The 22,138-nt window shown below is 36.1% G+C and overlaps 1 protein-coding gene across 1 annotated transcript in view; it reads right to left on the bottom strand.

Annotated features, from left to right (window-relative positions):
* Positions 1-22,138, bottom strand: part of ADAMTS19 (ADAM metallopeptidase with thrombospondin type 1 motif 19) — a 94,693-nt gene that overhangs the window by 47,942 nt on the left and 24,613 nt on the right. The window contains exons 7-8 of the mRNA XM_026703952.2: positions 17,597-17,640; positions 3,923-4,028 (exon numbers count right to left, since the gene is read on the bottom strand). Of these exons, the coding sequence (XP_026559737.2) occupies positions 3,923-4,028; positions 17,597-17,640 (150 nt within the window). The remainder of the gene's footprint in view (positions 1-3,922; positions 4,029-17,596; positions 17,641-22,138) is intronic.

Consider the following 22,138-nt stretch of genomic DNA (forward strand, 5'->3'; position numbering starts at 1 on the left):
AACAAGCCAAGACATGACAACTAATGGCAAGAAATAAATTATATTCAAAGTGCTGGGAGAGACTTCGAGAATGACATCTTTCCCGAGAAGTACAGGAGATATTGCGATCATTCACAGAATAGGTTGTGGGCTGAACTGGAATTCTCACTCCTCTCTCTCTCTTCTTACTAATATGTAGACTAGAGACTCTCCTATCTTTGAGAAACACTCTCACTTACTTCCTTAATTAGCAGCTGCTTGTTTCAGAGATACTCCCATTACAGCACATTCTCTTTCTCTGGCTTTTGGAGATCTGCAGGAGAAAAACCACAAAAATCCAAAATGGACTCCAATTCTTTATTCATTAATCAACAAGCAACCAAGTGGTATAGGAAGCTAGGCAAAAATTCTTAAGCAATTCTTTTAAATGGGAATTGTTCCTGTATTTCTAAATACAAAGGTATCGGCCCAATTGTTGCAGGCTATAATCAGAAGCCTGAAGGTCACCAAAGGAGAAAAGGCAACGAGAGGAATGGAAACCAAGTTCAGCAGCTTCTTGGTATATGGTTTCACTAAAAATTTGGGTATCTTTCAATAAAAATGTTTATACCTTACAACCTAGAGCTGTGACTATAGTGAAATGGACAGCTTATCAATTTAACAAATAAGTAAAATAAATACCTTTTCCAGGGTCTGTTAGTTCTGTCTGCTTCACTCTTAAATGGTCAAGAATTCCTAGGCATACTATCTTTTACCTTGACCTTAGAAAATGACTAGTTAGTCTTATTAAGCCCATATGGAATTTTCTATTACCACTAACTGATCCAACCCGATAATGCACTCCTGTTCAGCTTGGTACCTATTGATAAAAATGTCCAATGCTTCTTAGGTTTAGCAGACCAGTTCACCCCCTCTTACTCTGGGTTTCAAATTTGAACAATTGCATTTTAGCTAAACAATAAGGACAAATATTATGTAAAAAGGACCTATAAACTTTTAAGAAATAAAATCTGAGTACAACTCTTACTTGTTCTGCAAGTCAAAACAATAATTCAGATTTCTCGAAAACTCTCCTAAGCTATATGGGTCAACTGTATAACTATTCTGTGCATAATCCTGGATACTGTTTACACAATAGCTATTTTCTTTCTTACGAATGTGAGAATCCATTTTTGTGCTCAGCAATACATTTTATTTCTATGGATTATAAGTATTATTAATAGATTAATTTAGTATATATGTACATGAATAACAATGGATTGCAATATTTTACATATTGAATAACGTTGGATTGCAATATTGTATGCTCCACCATTAGCAATAGACGGATTTGATCTACAATACTTGGTTTTGATACAACTGAATTGGAGACAGTTCCTCCCCATCCAAACCTGCACAGCCTCCAGGCACTGCCACTGATCTTTGCAGCATCACTTGACTGACTTGGGTCAAGAAATAAAATTGGGTATCATTAGTATACTAATGATACTCAATGTGGCAAATGATCTCACCCAGCTGTTTCATGTAGATGTTGAAAAGAAAAGTGTGAGTGTGGCATCTCATGCAAGACAGGTCTAGGGAGTGCTCACTCCCTCACAACCAATGATGATTATAAATCAGTCCTGGAGTAAGAAACAGAATCACCATAAAATAGTACTCACAATTACTTCAGAAGAGTATTGTGATCAAAACTTTCAAAAGTCACTGAGAGATCAAGGTGCATAAGAATAAACAAATCATTGTCCTGGCTCTGCCACAAGTCAACAACAAATACAATCAAAGTTATCTTAGCACTAAATCTCAGACTGAAACCCAACTTCCACACAGAGAAGGTTGGGGACTGTTTGGTAGTTGTCATTAGGTCAAAGGATTGTGCCACCTTTTTCAATAGGATAGGATACAACTGTTAGAACAGAATATAGAACAAAAAAATGGCTGAAAACTGGCAAAAGCATGTTCCTAGGTATACTCTATTTAATTTGTATGCAGAGTACGTTAAAAGAAATACTGTGCTACAACAAATAAAAATTAGAATTAAATTTAATTAATTAAAATTTAATTGGTTGGGAAAAACCATTAAAAATTAATTGTTCGGTAAAATATCAACACCCTCAGATATGCTGATAATACCATAGATAACTAGAAAGATTGAAAGAATTCTGTTAAGACAATAGAAAAGTTGGACTGAATCTCAATATTTTTTTAAAAAAATGTTTATGTCCATAGCCAAAGCCAACCATACGAATAGAAGATAAAATACTTAAGAAGACAAGAGGTACTGGAGAAAATGTTGACTCGGGGAAAAATTAAAGATGAAAAAGAAGCTAAGAGAAAAAAAGAAGTGTTATTGATGAGACATGTATATGCTCATCAAAATTCAAAGAAGCAGTTACTGGAAGACAGTGAAATAATGCCTGTTGGGTCATGATTATGCAGTTCATTGAATAATCAGAAATTATTACATGACTTGAAGAACAACAATAATTCCTCATACCAAAGTCCCTTGTGCTTCACCTAAGGATATAGACAACTTCATTTTAACAGCTTTATTTTATTTGCGAAAATGTTTATAATTATTTTTTGAAAAATCAAATGTTATAAAATGTATTTTGGTCCAAATAAATTATCCATTGTAAGTGTTTCTTATAAATCCCACCTGAAAATGATTTTGCTACATTTTTTGTATGATTGCATAAACAATGGCAGGCTTTAAAAATCCCTCTGATAACATACTCACATTATAAATCAATACTTTACAAGATCTGTTTTTAACTTAAGTTTGGGGCTTTTCTTTTCAAAAAAATCTTATTATTAAATTGTAAAATAGAATTCTCAGCAGTAATTTTTAGTCTGACTAAAAAAAATAAGATACTTCCGTCAACACCCTTGACAAGACTCCATATTTATACAAAGGAGCTAACAAAATAATACTGTAATAAATACCAGAATATAAAAGGATAGAACTAGACAAGGTATAGCTTCCCATTCATGCTCCTTTGTTTATCCCACAGCATAAATATTAAGTCCATATGATGAGAAAAGATACTCAATTCTCCCATCTTTGAGGTTTCACTGTATATTTTTCTAACTACATTTTGATTTCCACTGTCTCAATCCAGTTCTGAAACAGGAAGTAAGCCCTGCTAATCCGGAAATAAATTTGAGGAAACTTGACCCAAGTATGATGGTTGTTCATTCAGAAACCTGCTGATTGGGTGTGGGATTGCACTAATTTTTGGCTTTCAGCAGGATACTTCCTCCCTATGGACAGCAGAACCACAGTGTGAGGATTCTCTTGGACTCAAGATTCTGTAGTAAAAGTTAAGTGGAGGCTATGGCTTGGGGGGGATTTTTAATTGTAGCAGTCTTCTGATATGAGCATTCCTCTGTTCTTTTTCATGTGAAAATTCCTGTTGGGAAAAATATTCTGTCTGGTTTCCAAAAATTAACTTAAAGAAAAAAGAATCATTCCCCTGCTTTCTACGTCTCTGTCAGGTGCAAAGGATCAGGATTATACATTAAGTTCCAATAAAGATTTATTGCTCAAGCTAGAATCTAGTCAATTAACAGTCAGCACTAAATTGGTACTAGAGAAGAGTAAAAGGAATTCAAAGGAGGACTAACTTGCAGCATTTGTGGACATGTAACAATTCTAGGCTGAATCCTCCCTTGACTCCATGCCCAGGCTCAGGCTCTTCTTCTAGAGTCTCCGTTTCTATCATTTAATTATTTGCAATATTACCAAACCAGCTATAATTTGAACTATTTTTTCTTTGCATTTATATATAGAATATAAAAAACAAGCATTCTATTTAAAAACCCCACAGAATATGAAAAGCAAAAATATCAAATCCTCTGTGTCAAATTGGGGCTCAATTTTTTTTTTTGTCAAAGCCACTTTATGTAATTGCAAATTTAGATATTGCTTATTTCATTTACTTACTTGTGACCCATTTCGTGAGCAATAGTAAATGCAAGATTCAGACCGTTGTCCTCTGCAATTATACATTTTCGTTTTTCACTACACATGCCATTCAAATATGCTATTCCTAAAAGATACAAGAATCATAATTATTTACCATATTTGATATTATCTAAGTAAATTCATTTCCTGTTATTACTAAGGTTTGCATAGGCTTACCAAAAATACCTAAGCCCAATAATATACTGATAATTTCTGTATAATATACTGATTTAATTTCTGTCAAAAATATAATAATTAAAATACAGATACAGTATATCTGCTTTCTTAGGATGCATCTTTAAAAGCATATATAATAATGGACATTTCAAGTATGATGTATAATTAGAGATATGCTATGCAAGATTAGAGATATGTTATGCAAGTAACCTAAATCTGACAGAATCGGTACATTGCTGGAGTATCTTCTTTTGCTGCTACTGGCTTTTTTTCTTCTTCATATGTACAAGAAATTTAGATAGCATGTAAATGATTCATTGCATGTTTTGGTTTATGATTATGTACTTTCTAAAAGGTTTTGCTTCCCCCATTCCATTTTTTTTAATTCAGTGGGCATTTTCTAGTAATATCATAGAAGAAATCAAGTACTAGATTACTAGAAATCTAGTAATATCATAGAAGAAATCAAGAACAAAGAAAAAAATATAAAAGGGTAGAAATAATAGTCTACTAGTCTACACGTAGTCTACAATTTGGTGTAATAACAGACTAATAACTCTTTCACATATTCTATGCCAGATTTTTCCATGTACAAAATAACATGATCACATGCTGCAATGTAAATTTAAACTGTAATAAGACATATGTAATATGTAACTGTAATATGCATTGTTAGGAATGATAGTCACCTAACAGTTGGGTTGGCAATATACAAACAAGGATAGTCATTTAATACTGTTGTATCTTTAAGAGAATGTTGTAATTGTGATTGGCTGAGGTTCCTCCAACGGCCATAAGATGAAGCCAGAAACCTGGTTTGTTTTCTTTTTTGCATTTCCTTTGCTTTCCTTTTGCCTTTGCCTGACCGTCATTCTGCTTGAATTGCTGTGAGTCTTGCAACTATTCACAAACTCCATTTACTGAACTTTGTTTATGATACTGGTAAAGAAAAGGATTTTGTTTTTGGATTATCCCTGGACTGATTATTTTGAATACTAACTGCTTTAACCACATATTATTTGGACGGTTTGTTGAACTTTGTTTACCCGTTTACAGGAAGAAAAACTTACATTTTACTATTCAGTGTATCTGTGTGCTGGTTGTGTGTTATTTATCACCACTCTCACTATGTTTCAGTTCTAGGAGCAACCCACCTTCACCCAGAATAAATTGGGTATTTTTCATTCAGAAGTAAATGTAACATTGTTTGGAACAGGCAAATATGCATTTCCTTGGACAAACATATTTTTATTATTACTTGACCCATATCTAGAAACTCCTCTTCCTTTCTCCCTTCTTTGTGTGTGTCCTTGTGCAACATCCAGTATACATTGGCTTCAAATCCTTGGTTCAAAGTAGAATGAATACTGGATTATTAACAGCCTTTAGATGGTGATGCATTCCAAGGATCTGGGCAGGCAGGCCTCAGTAGCTTTAGAAAAAGTTTAAATCATTGGCAGAAAGGGGCCACCTTACAAAATAATTATTGTGTCAAAGATCAATAATTCCTACCACTTCTTTCATATACATTAAAGTGACGTATATAAAACCTAAAAGTATAAGTATAAAGAAGGTAAAATATTTTCATTAATCTCCAGTGAATTATGGGCTTAAAAGACAGGCAGTAACTTGCTAAGTTATTTCTCTGGGTTGTAATATCTACAAATATCAAAAATTGCCTGATAAGGGGATTTTTTTCAGACAGCTTCTTCCCTCAAAATAAATATTATTCATTTTAATGATTGAGTATCCTATTTGTTACATCTCTAGTCTCAGAGCAGATAGTAAGAAGGTTATTTCTCACATTACTTGTTAAACATGCTTAAAATGGTGGTAACACCCCCCAAAAATGTTTCTAAAGAAAACCTAGATCCTAAAAAGAATGCCATCTTTCAAACAGTCTTGTCTCAGATCTAGTAGTACTTTATACACAGTAAATGCAACTGGATCGAGTTCACCAGCTGGTAATCTTCAAAAACTAATCAGATTTGGCAACCTTTGAATTACCCTTGAAAAGTTTCCAGAAGCTGTAGCAGGTACAAATATTGTAGGTAGCCTATTAATTGGCACAAGACTCAGGAATTGTGTGATTTGTACTTTATTAAAGCATTTGTAAGTAATTGTTTCCTGAGTACAATTTAAAACATTTATAATAAACTTTAGAGCCCCAAACAGGTTTAGGCTTGATTTCTTAAACAGTTACATTTCCCACAGTGAATCAGACTAGGAAGTGAGGCATTTTTGAAGACGTGGCTTCTGTCAAAGGGTCGTCATTTTCACCTACAGTAAAATACAGCTTGAGAGTTGCTTTTGGATCTCTACTTTCACATAGTTTAGAAAACTATAAATACACATCTATGTACCAAACTTTTATCAATTAATTACCATTTGTATTAATTTCTGTACTTCTTCAGTATTTTTTTAGATTCAGTTTTTTGTTTTCCAAAACTTATTAGCTGCCTTGAATATTTGGTAGGGTGGAAACGTAAGTCACAAGTGAAATAAGTAAAAATAAAAAATAAAACAACCAGAATTTGACCTGTGTGAAAATATTACAAGTTATTAAATGTTCCCTGTTGAAGCTGTGTGGTGGTACAGATTTTGTTTTCAAAGGGTACTTCAGAGCATACTACCTGTTTATGTCAAGCTAAGGCAGTCATGTCTTTTTCTCACAACTGCATGAAACATAATTGCATTAAGGTGTAACATATACTGTAGAATAAATGTTACACTTACTTTCCCATGCATTCCAAAACTTATTTTGAAGACTGTATCAGAATTGCTGCACATCCCTACTTGCTATATACTGGTTGAAGGGTTACCAGCCTAGTTTTGAACCAGATAAAATGTTTTTCAAAGGCAATACATGAAAAACCAATAGGATGTGCAACAGCATTAAATGGTGCCTCCAAGTCTAAATCCAACCAACAACTTTAAAAAAAGAAAAAGAAAAGCCCATGTATTAGTATCAAAAGCCACCAGCAAAACTGAAAGGATCACATTGCTTCTTTCTGATAGAGATAGCCTATATAGGCTATATAGACTTGCAGAGAAGATGGCATAGTTTCCTATGGGATGGGAAATGTAAACAGCGTGCATATTTTCAGAGACACATGATGAGAGATTCATTAATTCAGACATGGAACAAGATTAAAAAGAATCATTATACTAAAATACTGAACTGGCTGTCAACTATGGAAGCACAAATCTACCCAAATGCAATGGATCTGGGGAAAAAGAGGAACTACAAGGACCTATTAGACACACAAGGAAGATTAAAAATGAGACAAGAATTACAGCAACAAAATATAAAGATTGATTGGTGGCCATACATGCAAATTCAGGCGAGATATCAGAATGACAAAGAACAATTTGGTTTCTGCATGGAAAAGCATCAATTAGATAAAATCCTACAAGAAATGGAAAAGAAGATGATTTCAAGAATATATAACTTTCCACTAGATTTTAAAATGGAAGAGAAGGTAGTCAAAGAGACGGTGGTGGTATGGGTGAAAAATGTTGGCCACAATATAGGCCTGGAAAATTGGGAGAGAATGTGGGGATCAAATTACAAACTAATTACATCCACAGCATACAAGGAAAATCAATACAAAATGTTCTACAGATGGCACCTTCCTCCCGCTAGATTGGCAAAAATGTTTAACTCAGATCCAAATTGTTGTAAATGTGGAAAAGAAAAGGGCACTTATTTTCATACCTGGTGGACATGCCAGGAAGTGAAAAAAATATTGGAATACAATTAGACAATGGATAGAAGAAATCACAAATCAGAAAATTGAATTTAATCCGGAAACTTTTTTATTAGGTATAATAACACAAAAATGCAATAAAACAGATAGATATATTATGTTACATATATTAACAGCTGCAAGGATTTTGTACGCACAACTCTGGAAAGAAAAAAGGGTTCCACTGGAAGGCATGGTTATAAAAAAAATAATAGATTGTATAGAGATGGACAGGCTAACAATGAAAATAAAAGACAGAGAAGATTCAATGTATTATAGGGCCTGGGGTGCCTGGTATGAGTGGTTTAGAAATGAAAATAAAATAAAATGGCAATTAGGAAAAGAATGGAGGAATATGTAAATATGTAAATATACCATGGAGAAGATGGAGATGTAAGGATAAAAGATATTGATTTATAGTAAGCGTAAGATGTAATGGTAAAGGAATAAGTAAATACATATACTGAAAAATGTGAGGAGATGCAAAAGATGTCTTGATGTTGATAACAATGTATATAGTTTTATTTTATGTTTTCAAAATTTGGAAACTTAATAAAATTTATTTTTTAAAAAAAGAGGTAGCCTATATAGGCAAGTGAAGCATTCTGTCTCAAAATCAAGCCCAGGTTGGAAAAATAAACTAATATGAATAAGATATATGAATGGGACAATTAAAAAAAATAGTAAACTGTATCGCACCCCCCAAAAAATCTGTTGCTCCAAATGTCAGTCCCACTACTGTGCTGAAATATTTTGAAGAAATAACAACATTTCTTTACACTAGAAAGCAACTGAGAATTTGCTGAGATAACAAGAAAATTCCTAATACATTACAATAAACAGTTCATCTAATTCAAGGTGGACTATCTTAATTAATCTTCTATCCCTGCAGAGGATTAATCCCAATAAATCTTAATCATAACAAATAGTCCTTTGCCAAACACACACAAAAAAAGCATCAACAAAGAATAGCCCACAGCACACATTCCAGTAGAGAGAAGTCCTCTGAAGATGGTCCCAGTGAATGACTGGATTGGGTCTTAATTTGTATAGTGAAATCTCACATGCACAATGTTGGAGGATAGCAGCATAAGTCCCAATATTATTATGACCAATTCATGAAAATAAGATTATTGTTTAGCAGAATGGGTAATGTATGAATAGACTCCGTATTTTGTCCTGACCCCTCAGGGCTTTTTTACACAGTCTAAGCTAATCACATACTGAAGATACCTCAGCAAACTGAGGAAGTTACATTAAATTCACCCCTAACCTTTTGAGAAGAAAAGCTGAACTTGTGTTATTTTTCCCTTTCCACTGATAGATAAGAGTTCTATTCACTATTCTAGGTTGCAGAAGATATGGCTCGTCCCTCAGGCGTCTGGAAACTATTTGTCTTTTAACAAGGGGAGGCTCAGGGTTCTCCTCTTCTGGGTAGACAAAGTAGGAGAGCGGAAGGGGGACCTTAGCAAAATGGCCTACTTCTCTTGACCAGCAGCTGAAGAGCTTTTCAAGTGCTGTCTTCAGAAAGAAGGAAAAAAGCAGGAAAGTAGGAAACATTTGCTGGAGAAGCCGATTCTGAAAAAGAGACAAATCTGGTGCAGGAAATTGCGAGAGAAAGCAGCTGGGGTCTATGACAATTCGCCATGGCCAACTCACCACGGCCAACTAACCACAGCCCACTTGGTAGGAGAAATTGAAATGTCCTTGTAGTCATAAGTGCAGAGGAGCTGAATTTTGAATTTTGATGAAGTGATTGTCGGGCACTATAACAGCCATAACTTCAGGCACAGGTAGTTAGTGCGTTTTTTTTCAGCACCATTGTAACTTCAAATTATCACTAAACAAATTGCAGTAAATTGAGGACTATGCATACTATAGATTTTTTTCTTAATTCTGTCACTGCAGAAATCTTCTATGTCTGTAATTGTTGAGATAATGTAAAAATGTCCTTGCTCTTTTAATTAAATTTACTACTTTAGAATCTAGAGGCAATGAAATCAATGTTTTATTCATTTTATTTCTTATTAAATAGTGTTGTACTTGAGCATGAAAATTGTATAAAACATTAGCTACTGAATTCAAATCAATTATTTTTTTGCAAACTGGTTTCAAGTTTTGTCTTTTGCTATTAATTCATGTATTAGGGAACAAAAACTAGATTCAAGGGAACAGCTGCTCCTGTTTAACCATCATAGCATTAGGTAAGAGAAAATTCTCTCTCTCTCTCTCTCTCTCTCTCTCTCTCTGTGTGTGTGTGTGTGAGAGAGAGAGAGAGAGAGAGAGAGAGACAGAGAGAGACAGAGAGAGAGAATGTGTGTTCTTTCCTTTTCCTGTGGTTTCTTATTAACACAGCTGGAGTGGTTCCAAGGTAAAATCCACAGAGAGAGTACAATTGATCTTCTGTAATACTTAAGCCTTTACCAGTCAATCTTAGGGTTTGCTTAAAAACTTACCTAAAAACTGAAAATTGATACACTTTGTTTTTGAAGCATCAATGCTTGAAAGCAGAAGGAACACTATAATTTTATAACAAGAACTTGGTTCCTTTCTACATGCTAGAACATGAACACAAACAGAGCTAAGTCTGATCCTATACAAAGTTGTTCAACCTTATTCAAATAAGTTCAACTAAAATCAAGTAAGTACACATAAATTGCTATATCATGCTGAATCATGGTTACAAAAATAAGTACAATTGAGAGTTGCATCCAATTAATCTTTTAAAAGCAAAATATGCAGAACAATAAAATAGACATGTTTACCAATTCATAACTGTTTTTCTTTTATATATCCTTTTCATGTGACCAATATATGTCAGGCACGAACAACCAAGACCCACATCTGTAGAATTCAAAATAGCTACTTTATAGTTCTATATCTATTTCACAGGAATCTTTTCAGAGTGATAGTTTTCACTTGGGAAAAACTAAGTAAGACTCAAAGCGGTGGTATGCTACCGAATCGGCCCAGTTCAGCCAAAAATTGCTACTGGTAGTAAAAACAAAGCCTCTGACGAACAGACGAAAGGAGGAAAAAAAGCCTCTGACTATCAGCTGAGAGGATAAAGAAAAGTGCAGGGTTGCCCCTCCCACCTGCACCTGAGCTTTTCTCTTCTTTATCCTCAGTTGATTGGCACTGCAGCCTCAGCTGGTGTGTGGAAAGCTGCTCATGCACATTAGGTCCATGCGCGATCAGCGAACCGGTAGTGGAACAGGTAGGATCCCACTGCTGACTCAAAGGCTTTGGGGAGGGGTAGAGGCATGGAGTCAGACCTTGCCCTCTTGTGTTTAGGTAATGAGTTTAGACTAATTCCTCACCTGAACCCTTCTCCTGACTGGGATGATTGCTCTCCCAAAATATAGCACATATGTCATTTAATACTTCTTGATTTCATCAAAACAGAGGAATCTCCCAAAACTACCGTGTTTCTTATAAAATAAGGCCGGGTCTTATTTTTTTTTTGAGCCCGAAAAAAGGGCTAGGATGTCTTTTCAGGGGTGACTTAATTTCCTCCCTGACCCATACCCCCACCTAGAGTGCTCCATGAGCACTCACCTCTCCACGAGGCTGCTTCTATCGGCCGATGGAAGTTCCCCAAAGGCAGAGTCACTAGCCATTTCTATCAGCTGGCAGAAGCGGCCTCAGGGCGAGTGCTCACATGCACTCCCCTTGCCACGAAGCAGTTTCTATCGGCCAATGAAAGCTCCCCAAAGGCTCTGCTCAATAGTCAGAGATTGCGGGGGCAGAACCAGTCCTTGGATTCCCAGAGCTTGTCTAGGCTGGAAGCCAAGCAGGGTTGGAGCTGGGATGGGGTCCCCAGGAGAGGATTTCCAAGGCTGGAGAGAGAAGTTTAAAAGAGCAGGACAGGAGAAGACAACAACTTCTTTAGTGACGTCCTGCGATCCAAGTGATTGCAGTGGGAAATCAGGGTGGGGGAAAATAGGATTAACTGAGGGGATGAAGAAGATTGGCTGGCTTGGGAAGCAGAAATGCAGCAGGAATCTTGGGGTCATCTGATATTTATTCTGACAACAGTATATGTATGCGATTGAGTTTGCAGTTGGGAACCTGATGCATAGCCATGCCTTGCCCCGAAGCAGCTGGTGACTCTGCCTTTGGGGAGCTTCCATTGGCCGACAGAAACTGTGGTGGTGAGGGGAGTGCATGTGAGCGCTCGCCCCGAGGCCGCTTCTACCAGCCAATAGAAATGGTTGGTGACTCTGCCTTGGGGAGCTTCCATTGGCTGATAGAAACTGCTTCGTGGTGAGAGGAGTGTGTGTGAGCACTCGTCCTGAGGCCGCTTCTACCGGCCGATAGAATGGCTGGCGACTCTGCCTTTAGGGAGCTTCCATTGGCCAATAGAAATGGCTGGTGACTCTGCCTTTCAGGAACTTCCATCGGTTGATAGAAACAACCTTGTGGCGAGGGGAGTGTGCCTGGACGCTCACGCCAAGGCCACTTCTACCAGCCAATAGAAACGGCTAGTGACTCTGCCTTTGGGGAGCTTCCATCAGCCGACAGAAACAGATTCCTGGTGAAGGGAATGTGCATGGGTGCTCACCCTGAGGCCGCTTCTACTGGCCAATAGAAATGGCTGGTGACTCTGCCTTCAGGAAGCTTCTATCGGCCAATGTTCTATCGGTGGTAGATTGGGGTATTCTAGCCTAGGTTACCTGCAGGGCACTCCTAAAGACAAGTTTTCTCCCCCCTGCCCTTCCCCCCCATGTCTCTTCACCTCATGTAGTTCTAACGAATGATGTGAGAAATGGTGGGGAAACGCATGGTTTAAATAGGCCTAAATTTTGGGGGCGGGGCTTAATTTCACCTTGTTCCTAGAAATCATGCTGGGCCTTCCTATTGGTGGAGGCCATATTGTTGGAGAAACACGGTATCATTCTTTGTCTGCTTTATGCATCAATTTCTTCCTAATCTAAAGGTATTTTAACATTTTGCTCTAAACATTTTGGTCTGATCTAGGAGAAACTTTGCTCTTAATATTTATTGATGTAATAAGGTGAAGTGGTCGCTAAATGAATAGATGTATTAATCAATAAAGAATGAAAGCACAGGTAGCCCTCACATTACGATGGAAATAGGGACCAGGATTGCTGTCACTAAGAGATGTGATAATAAAGTGCATCCTGGGCAGCATTGTTTAGTGATGCCAATCCCAGCAGTCCTGATTGCTGACATAATCTCATGACTGGTACAAGCAACTAGATCCACATGTAGAGAGTTCAAACTAGAGAGTTTCATTACTTTATTATATCCTTCCTATTATACAAGAATCTCCCCAGACTCTTTCCCATCTCTTGAGAACAGATAGATAAGGTTCAATGGAGCTTAGGAGTGGTCAGTCCTGGATCTTTTGCACCTGTGCAATGATTCAAAGCTAATCCCCTGCTTGAGCCCTCCTCCCTCTCTGGCTGAGTGTTTCCTGACAACTCCAAGATGCATGGGTCATTAAGCAGAAAAAGGCAAGAATCCCATGTAAAGAGCACAGGGGTGCCATATGGGTGGAAAATGCTGGGGGACACCTAATGCAGGGCACACACAAGTTGGGGGGATAACTTTAAATGGCCACAATAAATGGATGTAAGACAAGGACTACCTCTATAGTTTTGGACACTTAATGCTAAGGCAAGAATCAATGGAAAAGATTCTGATGCATGAAAAGACAAGGTGACTAAATATTATCACTGATGACCACAAACATAACAACACAAAGATACAGTTACTGAAAGACAGAAATAAAGTCCACTGGGGACTTTATTAAAAAAAAAAAAAGCCTGCCGTTATGTAAGAAATCAATTACAAAAAGTGAGATCCTTTGTATGAATCAGACGAAATAGTCTTTAAGAAGAAATGAAGGGCCACAAGTAGAAAGGAATTTTTATTTGTTTATTTTATATATATGCTGGCCATCTCACCACTTTAATGGACCAATTAAAGAAAAAGAAATAAAAACCAATAGATAAGATGTAAAAATGCTAGGTAAAACAAATGAAGAAAAAAAATGATATTTACTTGTCATAAAAATTACTGGTCAGAACACTCTGAAGAAAAGAAACTGATACTTGATAGAGTAAAGAAGAATACTAAAGTATAAAGTAATACAACCTCTAGAACAGGTTTATCAAACTGGCAGCCCAAGGTCCAGATATGTCACGTGTATGCCACGCCCATCTCGACTCCACAAAAGCAAAAAACATCATGATACATCACAATCCCGCCCATGGTGCAATCGAGTTTGTCACCCGTGCTCTAAAAGCTTTGGACTATGATTTTCATAATCCATGATTATTGAGAATACTGACTTCAGGTTTGGGGAATTGAACTCAAGATATCAGTGCCAAAAGAAAAAGACAGCAGACTTTGGAAATAATTCATACAGAATTTAGCATTTTATACAATCTGAACATATATTTTTATTAATCAGTTTAAGTAATAAATAGAGCTGCGGTGGTGCAGTGGCTAGAATGCAGTACTGAAGGCTACTTCTGCTGCCTGCTGGCTGCCTGCAATTTGGCAGACTGAATCTCACCAGGTTCAAAGTTGACTCAGCCTTCCAGTGGGTAAGTGGATAAAATGAGGACCCAGATTGTTGGGGGCAATATGCTGACTCTGTAAAACCTCTTACAGAGGCCTATAAAAGTACTGTGAAGCAGTATATAAGTCTAAGTGCTATTGCTAAATAGCTACCATATTTAAAACACAATCACTCTGTAGGATTGTGCTTTCATGCAAAAAACTGATAAGCAGAACTAATAAATCCTAATGTATTTGAATGATACATTTATAAGGATTCAATTTTCATAATTTTCACCCAAATGCATTTGAAAAAAATTAAGCCATATTTGAAATAGCAAATGTGATACATATTATGCTCATATGTTTCTGAGTTGTTTTTATGTTTTTAATAAACACATGTGTTTCTCAGATACACATACTTCAAAGCATGAATTGGGGAAAATTAAGTTTGACTTGCAGTTCTCTTTCTGGAAAAAAATTAATATTCATTTTCTTTCCTTATACCAAATGTTTTCCATTAGGGAAAAAAGAAGGGAGAATCAAATTGTTTTACATATCTGTTGCTTAAAAAGTATAAATACTATAAATTATATACTGAAATTTTGCTATCCTGTGGGTTGCTTAAAAAAAATTCCAGTATTTAGTTTGCCTCTTAGAACAATCCTATACATTATATACTTGGAAATAACTCTCAATATGTAATGAAAGTTATTCCCACATAATGCTTACATGATTTTAACATTAAATACAGTATTTATAGAGGACATAGTACACATATTTCACTTTTTGTTGGTTTCTATTTCAGAAATTCTCGGATTTTCTCAATTCAGTAACCTTACTGTCTCAGTAATTTTTTCATGGTGCCCCTAGTTCATGTGATGTTCAAAATACGTCAAAAACTGCTGTATTTCTCTAGAAAAACTTAAATATAAGGTAGCACACTTATGAGTTTCCTGTAGGGGCCTAGGGCTCCATGGTGATCAGTTTGGGAACCTTGGCTCTAATTTATAACTCACCAGTTTTGTTTGTTTAATACCCTCAAACACGCACATTTGATACCCTCAAATATGCACATAAACAATTCTATTTGGCCCTATAAGGAATGCCTAAGATAATTCACAATCACTAGTGCTCATTGTTGAAAAAGATACAGCTCCACACATATACTTACATGCAGTCTTATCACATAAAAAAATTCCCGAAATGATCAAAGAAATTATGTTCTGATTACAGTTAAAAATTAAAGATTATTAAAGCAAATTATAATATAATGAGCAAGTCCACAAATAATATTAAAGTGGAAAAAGGAATAAAATGATCATTATCCCTAAATTTAAACTGATTATATGCCAGCAGTCGATTTCATTAGTTGCATTAGTTTGATCTTCTTTATATTTAATCGTTGTTTAATCCTTGTTAAACCAGATCAAATTCAACTTAACTTTACATTAAATTTTTTCATATGAAATAACCTTAAAATGGCAAATCACAATTTTGACGTCGACCGTATCAGAATTTTGACTGGAATTCTTGGACATAGAAAAACCAGCAGCATGCAGTGTTGAGGAATTACGTTAGGCTTAGGTGCGGGAGACAAACGAAGAACTAGCTTGGAGTTGTTGCATACCCACAAACAGCATATGCATGAACTTCCCAAAGTTCTTTGGCAAACCCTTATGAGAATGCAGCAAGGCAGGCTGCAGGACTGGAATTGCTGGAGAAAGGGGCTACTGGTTGTTTAGCATTCTGAATTTGTTGCTCAACTAATTGAAGCACTGTTGCTTTCAAGTTCCTTATCTCTGCCTTCTGTTGATGTGAGCAAGGTTCCACTATCTCCTAGGGCAGGGGTCTCCAACCTTGGCAACTTTAAGACTTGTGGATTTCAACTCCCAGAATTCCTCAGCCAGCTAAACTAAGCTGGCTTAGCTAAGCTAATTTTAAGACTTGTGGACTTCAACTTCCAGAATTCCTCAGCCAGCTTAGCTTAGCTAAGCCAGTTTAGCTTAGCTGGCTGAGGAATTCTGGGAGTTGAAATCCACAAGTCTTAAAGTTGCCAAGGTTGGAGACCCCTGCCCTAGGGGAATCCAGCAGCTGCCTATGGGTCCTGGTGTATTTTCTTTTACCCAGGGATGTGAGAAATGAGCCTAGTAAAATTAATGTCAGGGACAAACAATGAGATCTACTTGTAAATAGCCTCAGGTTGTAACTTTATCATTCATCACCTATGTTACAAGAATCTCATCAGATTGCTTGCCTTCCCCTAGGAATGACTAGATAAGGCTTCATGGATTTCAAAGGAGGTCATGTTTATGCTATTTACAGCTAGGCAACAGCCTCAAGCTAGGCCTTCACTTGACTCTCTTTTCCAGCCTAGCTGGCAATTCTCCAATATACAGGCACTATATCACAAGAAAAAGAAAGCACTCTAACATAATTTGGAGAAGTTTAATTCAATTTATTTAATTACATCTTTAACAAGTTAAATTCATATGCTGCCATGTTCTTTTTAAAACACTTGCTGCAGAACACTTACAGTATTATGCATATTCATCAAGTAAGAAAAGCTGTCATAAATATTAATGAATGTAATACACACCATGATTATTAATATTTTAAGAGTTTATTAGTGGAATGCAAACATTCCCTTTAAAAATGATTCTGGTCAAAATGTCACAAAGAAAAGAAAAATCCCTCTACAATGTCTGATGTTTGTTGAATGTTTCTTGAATAAGCTCCAATCTATATGATCACATTAATAGACTAGATCTATTTACTTGGGCAACCTAGTGAGGTAAAAGAAGAATAGATTTCACTGACTATCAGAAATCAATTTCAAAACTCTCCTCAAAAAACCATTTGCTGGGAGAAGCATAAACAATTTTACTTCCAGAGCAATAAGATTCACAATGACAGCTACACCCATTTTCAAATACAGGGAATATATTTTAAGTCTTCTGAAATGGTAAATTCATAAAATATATGCTTTTGATAAAAATATTTCCCATAAGACGACCTTTTTTTATTTAAATGGCTATATCTAGTGCTTGCTGACCCTGCTGGAAAGCAATTTGCTTTTTTAAACATATCATTAAACCACACATATTCAAAGTAATATTCTTCATTTCTTTACCTCACTATATGTCCAAATCTTAAAATGACACTTTTGAACAGCTATTTTTTTAATTTCACTTACCCACAGTATCACAAGGCTCATCTTTATGCACACAGAAATCCTTCCTAAAATTGGGATTAAAAAAAGACAAACCCTTAAAATTCTTTACCAATAGTGTTAAAGGATTGCACTCCTACAATATATACAGATGCACTCTATGTAAATATAAGCATTCCTGTTTTTATATTAAAATGCTTTTTGTAATAAGAAAAGAAAATAATAATTCAGTGCATAGGCTTTCTTTGAATTGTGCAGTAGCAACACTGTACATTAAGGTATACTATACTTAATCTTACGCTACAATAAATATTGTCTGGGAAAACCTGTCTTTTAAGCTTTGTAACTAAATAATACACTTCTAATTACTGTACATTCAAACTTCATTGAGCACTTCATGTGGCCCTTTCTCCATTCTTGTGGATACGCAGATTTGGGTTTTGCTATTTGTTGTTGCCATTTCCTTCTGAATTTGTTGAAACCCTCTATTGCTTCATTTTTTTGCTTTTTCTCATTATGAAAACAGAACAGCAATATAATAATGAGGAAAGATAAAAGGTAAAGCTTTCCCCTGCCCATTCATATCCAACATAAACAACAAACTAAAGTTTGTAAACAACAAACTAAAAGACTCAAGGTCCACCCCCCCCCCCCCCGATAGGACTAATGGTAAAGACTGCAACAAGGACACCATTAAAGCCAACCTCTTTAACACATTCTTCGGCTCAGTATTTGTAAACAGCAATGGATCATGCCCAATATTTCCTAGCCGAACCACAGACAACTACAATGATCTAATACATATCGATTTTACAGAAGACAATGTTGAAAAAACACTACACAATCTAAAACCATCTCTAACTATTGGACCGGACAGAAAATGTGCCTACTTCTTAAAAAAGCTATCCACTGCCATAGCCGAACCTCTAAGCATAATCTTTGAAAAATCTTTCAGGACCAGTTCCTTGCCTAACCTATGGTCACAAGCCACGGTCATCCCCATCTTCAAAAAGGGAGACCCCAGCCTACTTGAAAATTAAAGACCAATCTCCTTATGCTGCGTCACCTGTAAAGTCATGGAATCAATTATTAACCAATCCATTGTCCTCCACTTAGAGACAAACAACCTACCCTCCAATAAACAATTTGGTTTCAGGAAAAAGACTATCCTGCAATCTACAACTCTTACACTGCAAAAGCATATGGACGACACAACTCGATCAGGGCAAAACAATTGATGCAATCTAAATAGACTTCTGTAAAGCCTTTGATTCAGTGGTACACGACAAACTACTCCTAAAACTAAAATCCTATGGTATCTCTGGACAACTGCATAACTGGATAGAAGCATTCCTGTCAAACATACAACAAATGGTCAAAATTGGGAGTGTCCTATCAAATTCTGTATCTGTCAACAGTGGTGTCCCCCAAGGCAGTGTTCTAGGACCAACTCTCTTCATACTCTACATAAATGACCTCTGTGCTCATATTAAGAGCAACTGCGTTCTTTTCGCTGATGATGTAAAACTGTTCAATACCACAGACAATACTGCTACCCTTCAAAAAGATCTTGACTATGTATCAGAATGGTCAAAGAAATGGCAACTTCAAATCTCAATAAATAAATGCTCTGTCTTACATATTGGCAAAAAAAAATCAGAAAATAAAATACAGGCTGAATAGTCAAGATCTTGTTGATGATCCAAGCTCTGTAAAGGACCTTGGAATACTCATTTCTAATGATCTAAGTGCTAGAGCCCACTGTAACTACATAGCCAAAAAGGCATTAAGAGTTGTTAACCTAATCCTAAGTAGCTTTTTCTCTGGTAATATCACACTACTAACTAGAGCATACAAAACATTTGCTAGACCAATACTCGAATACAGCTCATCAGTCTGGAACCCACATTACGTATCTGATATTAGCACAATTGAGAAAGTCCAGAAATATTTCACAAGAAGAGTTCTCCCTCCTCCACTTGTTGCAGAATACCTTATGCCTCCAGACTTGAAATTCTAGACCTAGAAAACCTTGAATTATGCCATCTTCGGTCTGATCTAAGTATGGTATATAAAATCATACATTGCGATGGCTTACCTGTCAATGAATACTTCAGCTTCAACCATAACAACACAAGAGCAAACAATAGATACAAACTCAAGGTTAATCGCACCAAACTTGATTGCAGAAAATACGACTTCAGCAACAGAATGGTCAATGTCTGGAATACTCTACCTGACTCTGTGGTTTCTTCCCCAAACCCCAAAAACTTTAACCTTAGACTGTCTACTATTGACCTCACCCCTTCCCTAAGAGGTCTGTAGGGGGTGTGCATAAGCGCACCAACATGCCTACCGCCCCATCCTATTGTTTCTTTTATTTTTCTTATATGTACCCATTTCATGTATTCATAACTATGTATATACTTATACCTATTATCTTGTAAGCGATTGATAAATCAATCAAACTCTGGGGGGGTGCTTATCTCTGTTTCCTAGCCGAGGAAAAACAGTGCTGCTCGGAGATGCTTCTGTGATCATGTGGCCAGAATCGAAGTGGCACTTATTTATCTATTTGCATGCTTTCTAACTGCTAGGTTGGCAAGAGCTGAAACTGTCAACCTTCTAGTCAACAAGCCCAGCATCTTAAATGCTAAGCCACCAAGCCCCTCTTAATAATGAGGAAAAGGGAAGGACAATGTTTTGCTTCCAATTCTTTCACTCCACTATTGAATTACTCTGCATATCATGCTGGCTGCACTGGGGCAGCATGAGGGTTGTTCAAAATATTGGATAGTACATGTGCCCTTAGGCTGAAATCCCTTTCCCCCAAAGAGATGCTCATACATTGTTTTAAATCTGTAACTTCTGAGACAGTTCTTTCTGATCCTGTGACTCTAAAAAAAGTTCAAAAGGATTTCAATTCTACTTGGATATTATTGTACTCTACTGTATAAATTAAATAACTAACATGTGGAATAATCTCATATATGAATCTGGAAACATTGATACAACTGTTCAAATCTGTTCAAATCTATCAGATATGCTGGTCTGTTTTGCAAGTGGTTTATCAAGGTTACCAAAGATTTAACAGACCGTTATTCAAGGGGAATACAGTAAAGCTTTTAAGAGATTTATGATATATTTCTAAAGCGTAACTAATAAGAGAAAAGTATTTCAGGCAAGAATGGGCAACTACACTGAGTCATTACCATAAATTATGCCTTGTTCATAAAGATTTAAACCTTTTAAATACAGCACTTCAAGAGGTCCTTCAGGCAATGCAAAATTGATTATTCAGCTCCTAAAGATAAAACCTATAATTATATATTAATCTCTTCAAAGAAACAAGTAAAAAGGCATTCAGATACGTAAAAATATATAAAAGGGGAATGGGGTTATATATAACATATGACAAGAAAATACAGTGTAAGAAAATTGCAAAAGAAAACTACAATGAATTTAAATTGAACTGAACTTGGCTAGTTATTAAGGTTAAATTCTATTTTTATAACAATATTTTTAAAATATTTATTTACTCATTTATTATATTTATGGCCTGCTCTAATTAACAAGGATTCTGGGCAGGCCATAAGTCATTAAGTAACTTAAATTTACAATTTAAAATAAAATTTAAAACAATAATTATACTTTAAAGTAATATTTTTAAATCAATCTCTATTATTATTACTTAAAATTCCAATATCATCTGTCCTACTAACTTAAAATCAGGTCAGGTATAATGCTTTATTGAACATTTAAAAAGTTTCCATGTGTTAATGCATTTCAGCTTAATTAGTAAAAGCCACAGGTCTATGAGACCTAGAGACTGTTAGATTATTCATCAATTACTAAGACTGTGCTTATGATCATTCAGGCATCATACATATTTTTATTATTGTCACACAGTCAGCCAGATGTTCAGATTTGATTTGGCATTTTTGTCTGCCTACCGTGCCCTTCCCAAGGACTTGGGTTTAGGCAGAGGGTGTTTGAGGGTGTTAAAGATATTGTTTTAGGGTGAAAGTTGCCTTTTGCAATTGACTGGTGGTGATTTTGTCAATGCTGTTGGAGTTCAAATGGTGGACCAGATGTTTTGGGATTGTACCCAAGGGACCTATCACTAATGGTACTAACTTTGCTTTCTTTTGCCACAATCAGTCTACATCTATTTGCAAGTCTTTATAATTTGTGATTTTCTCCAATTCTTTCCCTTCTAGTCTGCTGTCTCCAGGTAATACCCTGTCCACTATGCATATTTTTTTTGTATGTCTTGTTGTATCTCGGGTGTTATGTAGCAGGTGCTTATGACCAAGAGATGGTTCTGATAATGGAATGTGTGCAAGAATATCTACTTGTGGATTCAGCTCTGATTTGACCTCAAGAATTAGAAGTATCCAGTTAAACCAACCATCAAGATATGGATTCCCTTGAGATGAAGGAATCTACAATGCTACACCAGCAAATGGTCTTGGTACAGGAAGATGGTTTAGAGGAGAGACTGAAAATAAAAGTTCTTTACTGCAAAACAAGACCAAATAGTGATCAGTTCACAGATTGGTGTTT

Source organism: Pseudonaja textilis, chromosome 2 (genome assembly GCF_049901715.1).
Source record: "Pseudonaja textilis isolate UNSWEBS1 chromosome 2, rPseTex1.2, whole genome shotgun sequence".
NCBI classification, from domain to species: domain Eukaryota; kingdom Metazoa; phylum Chordata; class Lepidosauria; order Squamata; family Elapidae; genus Pseudonaja; species Pseudonaja textilis.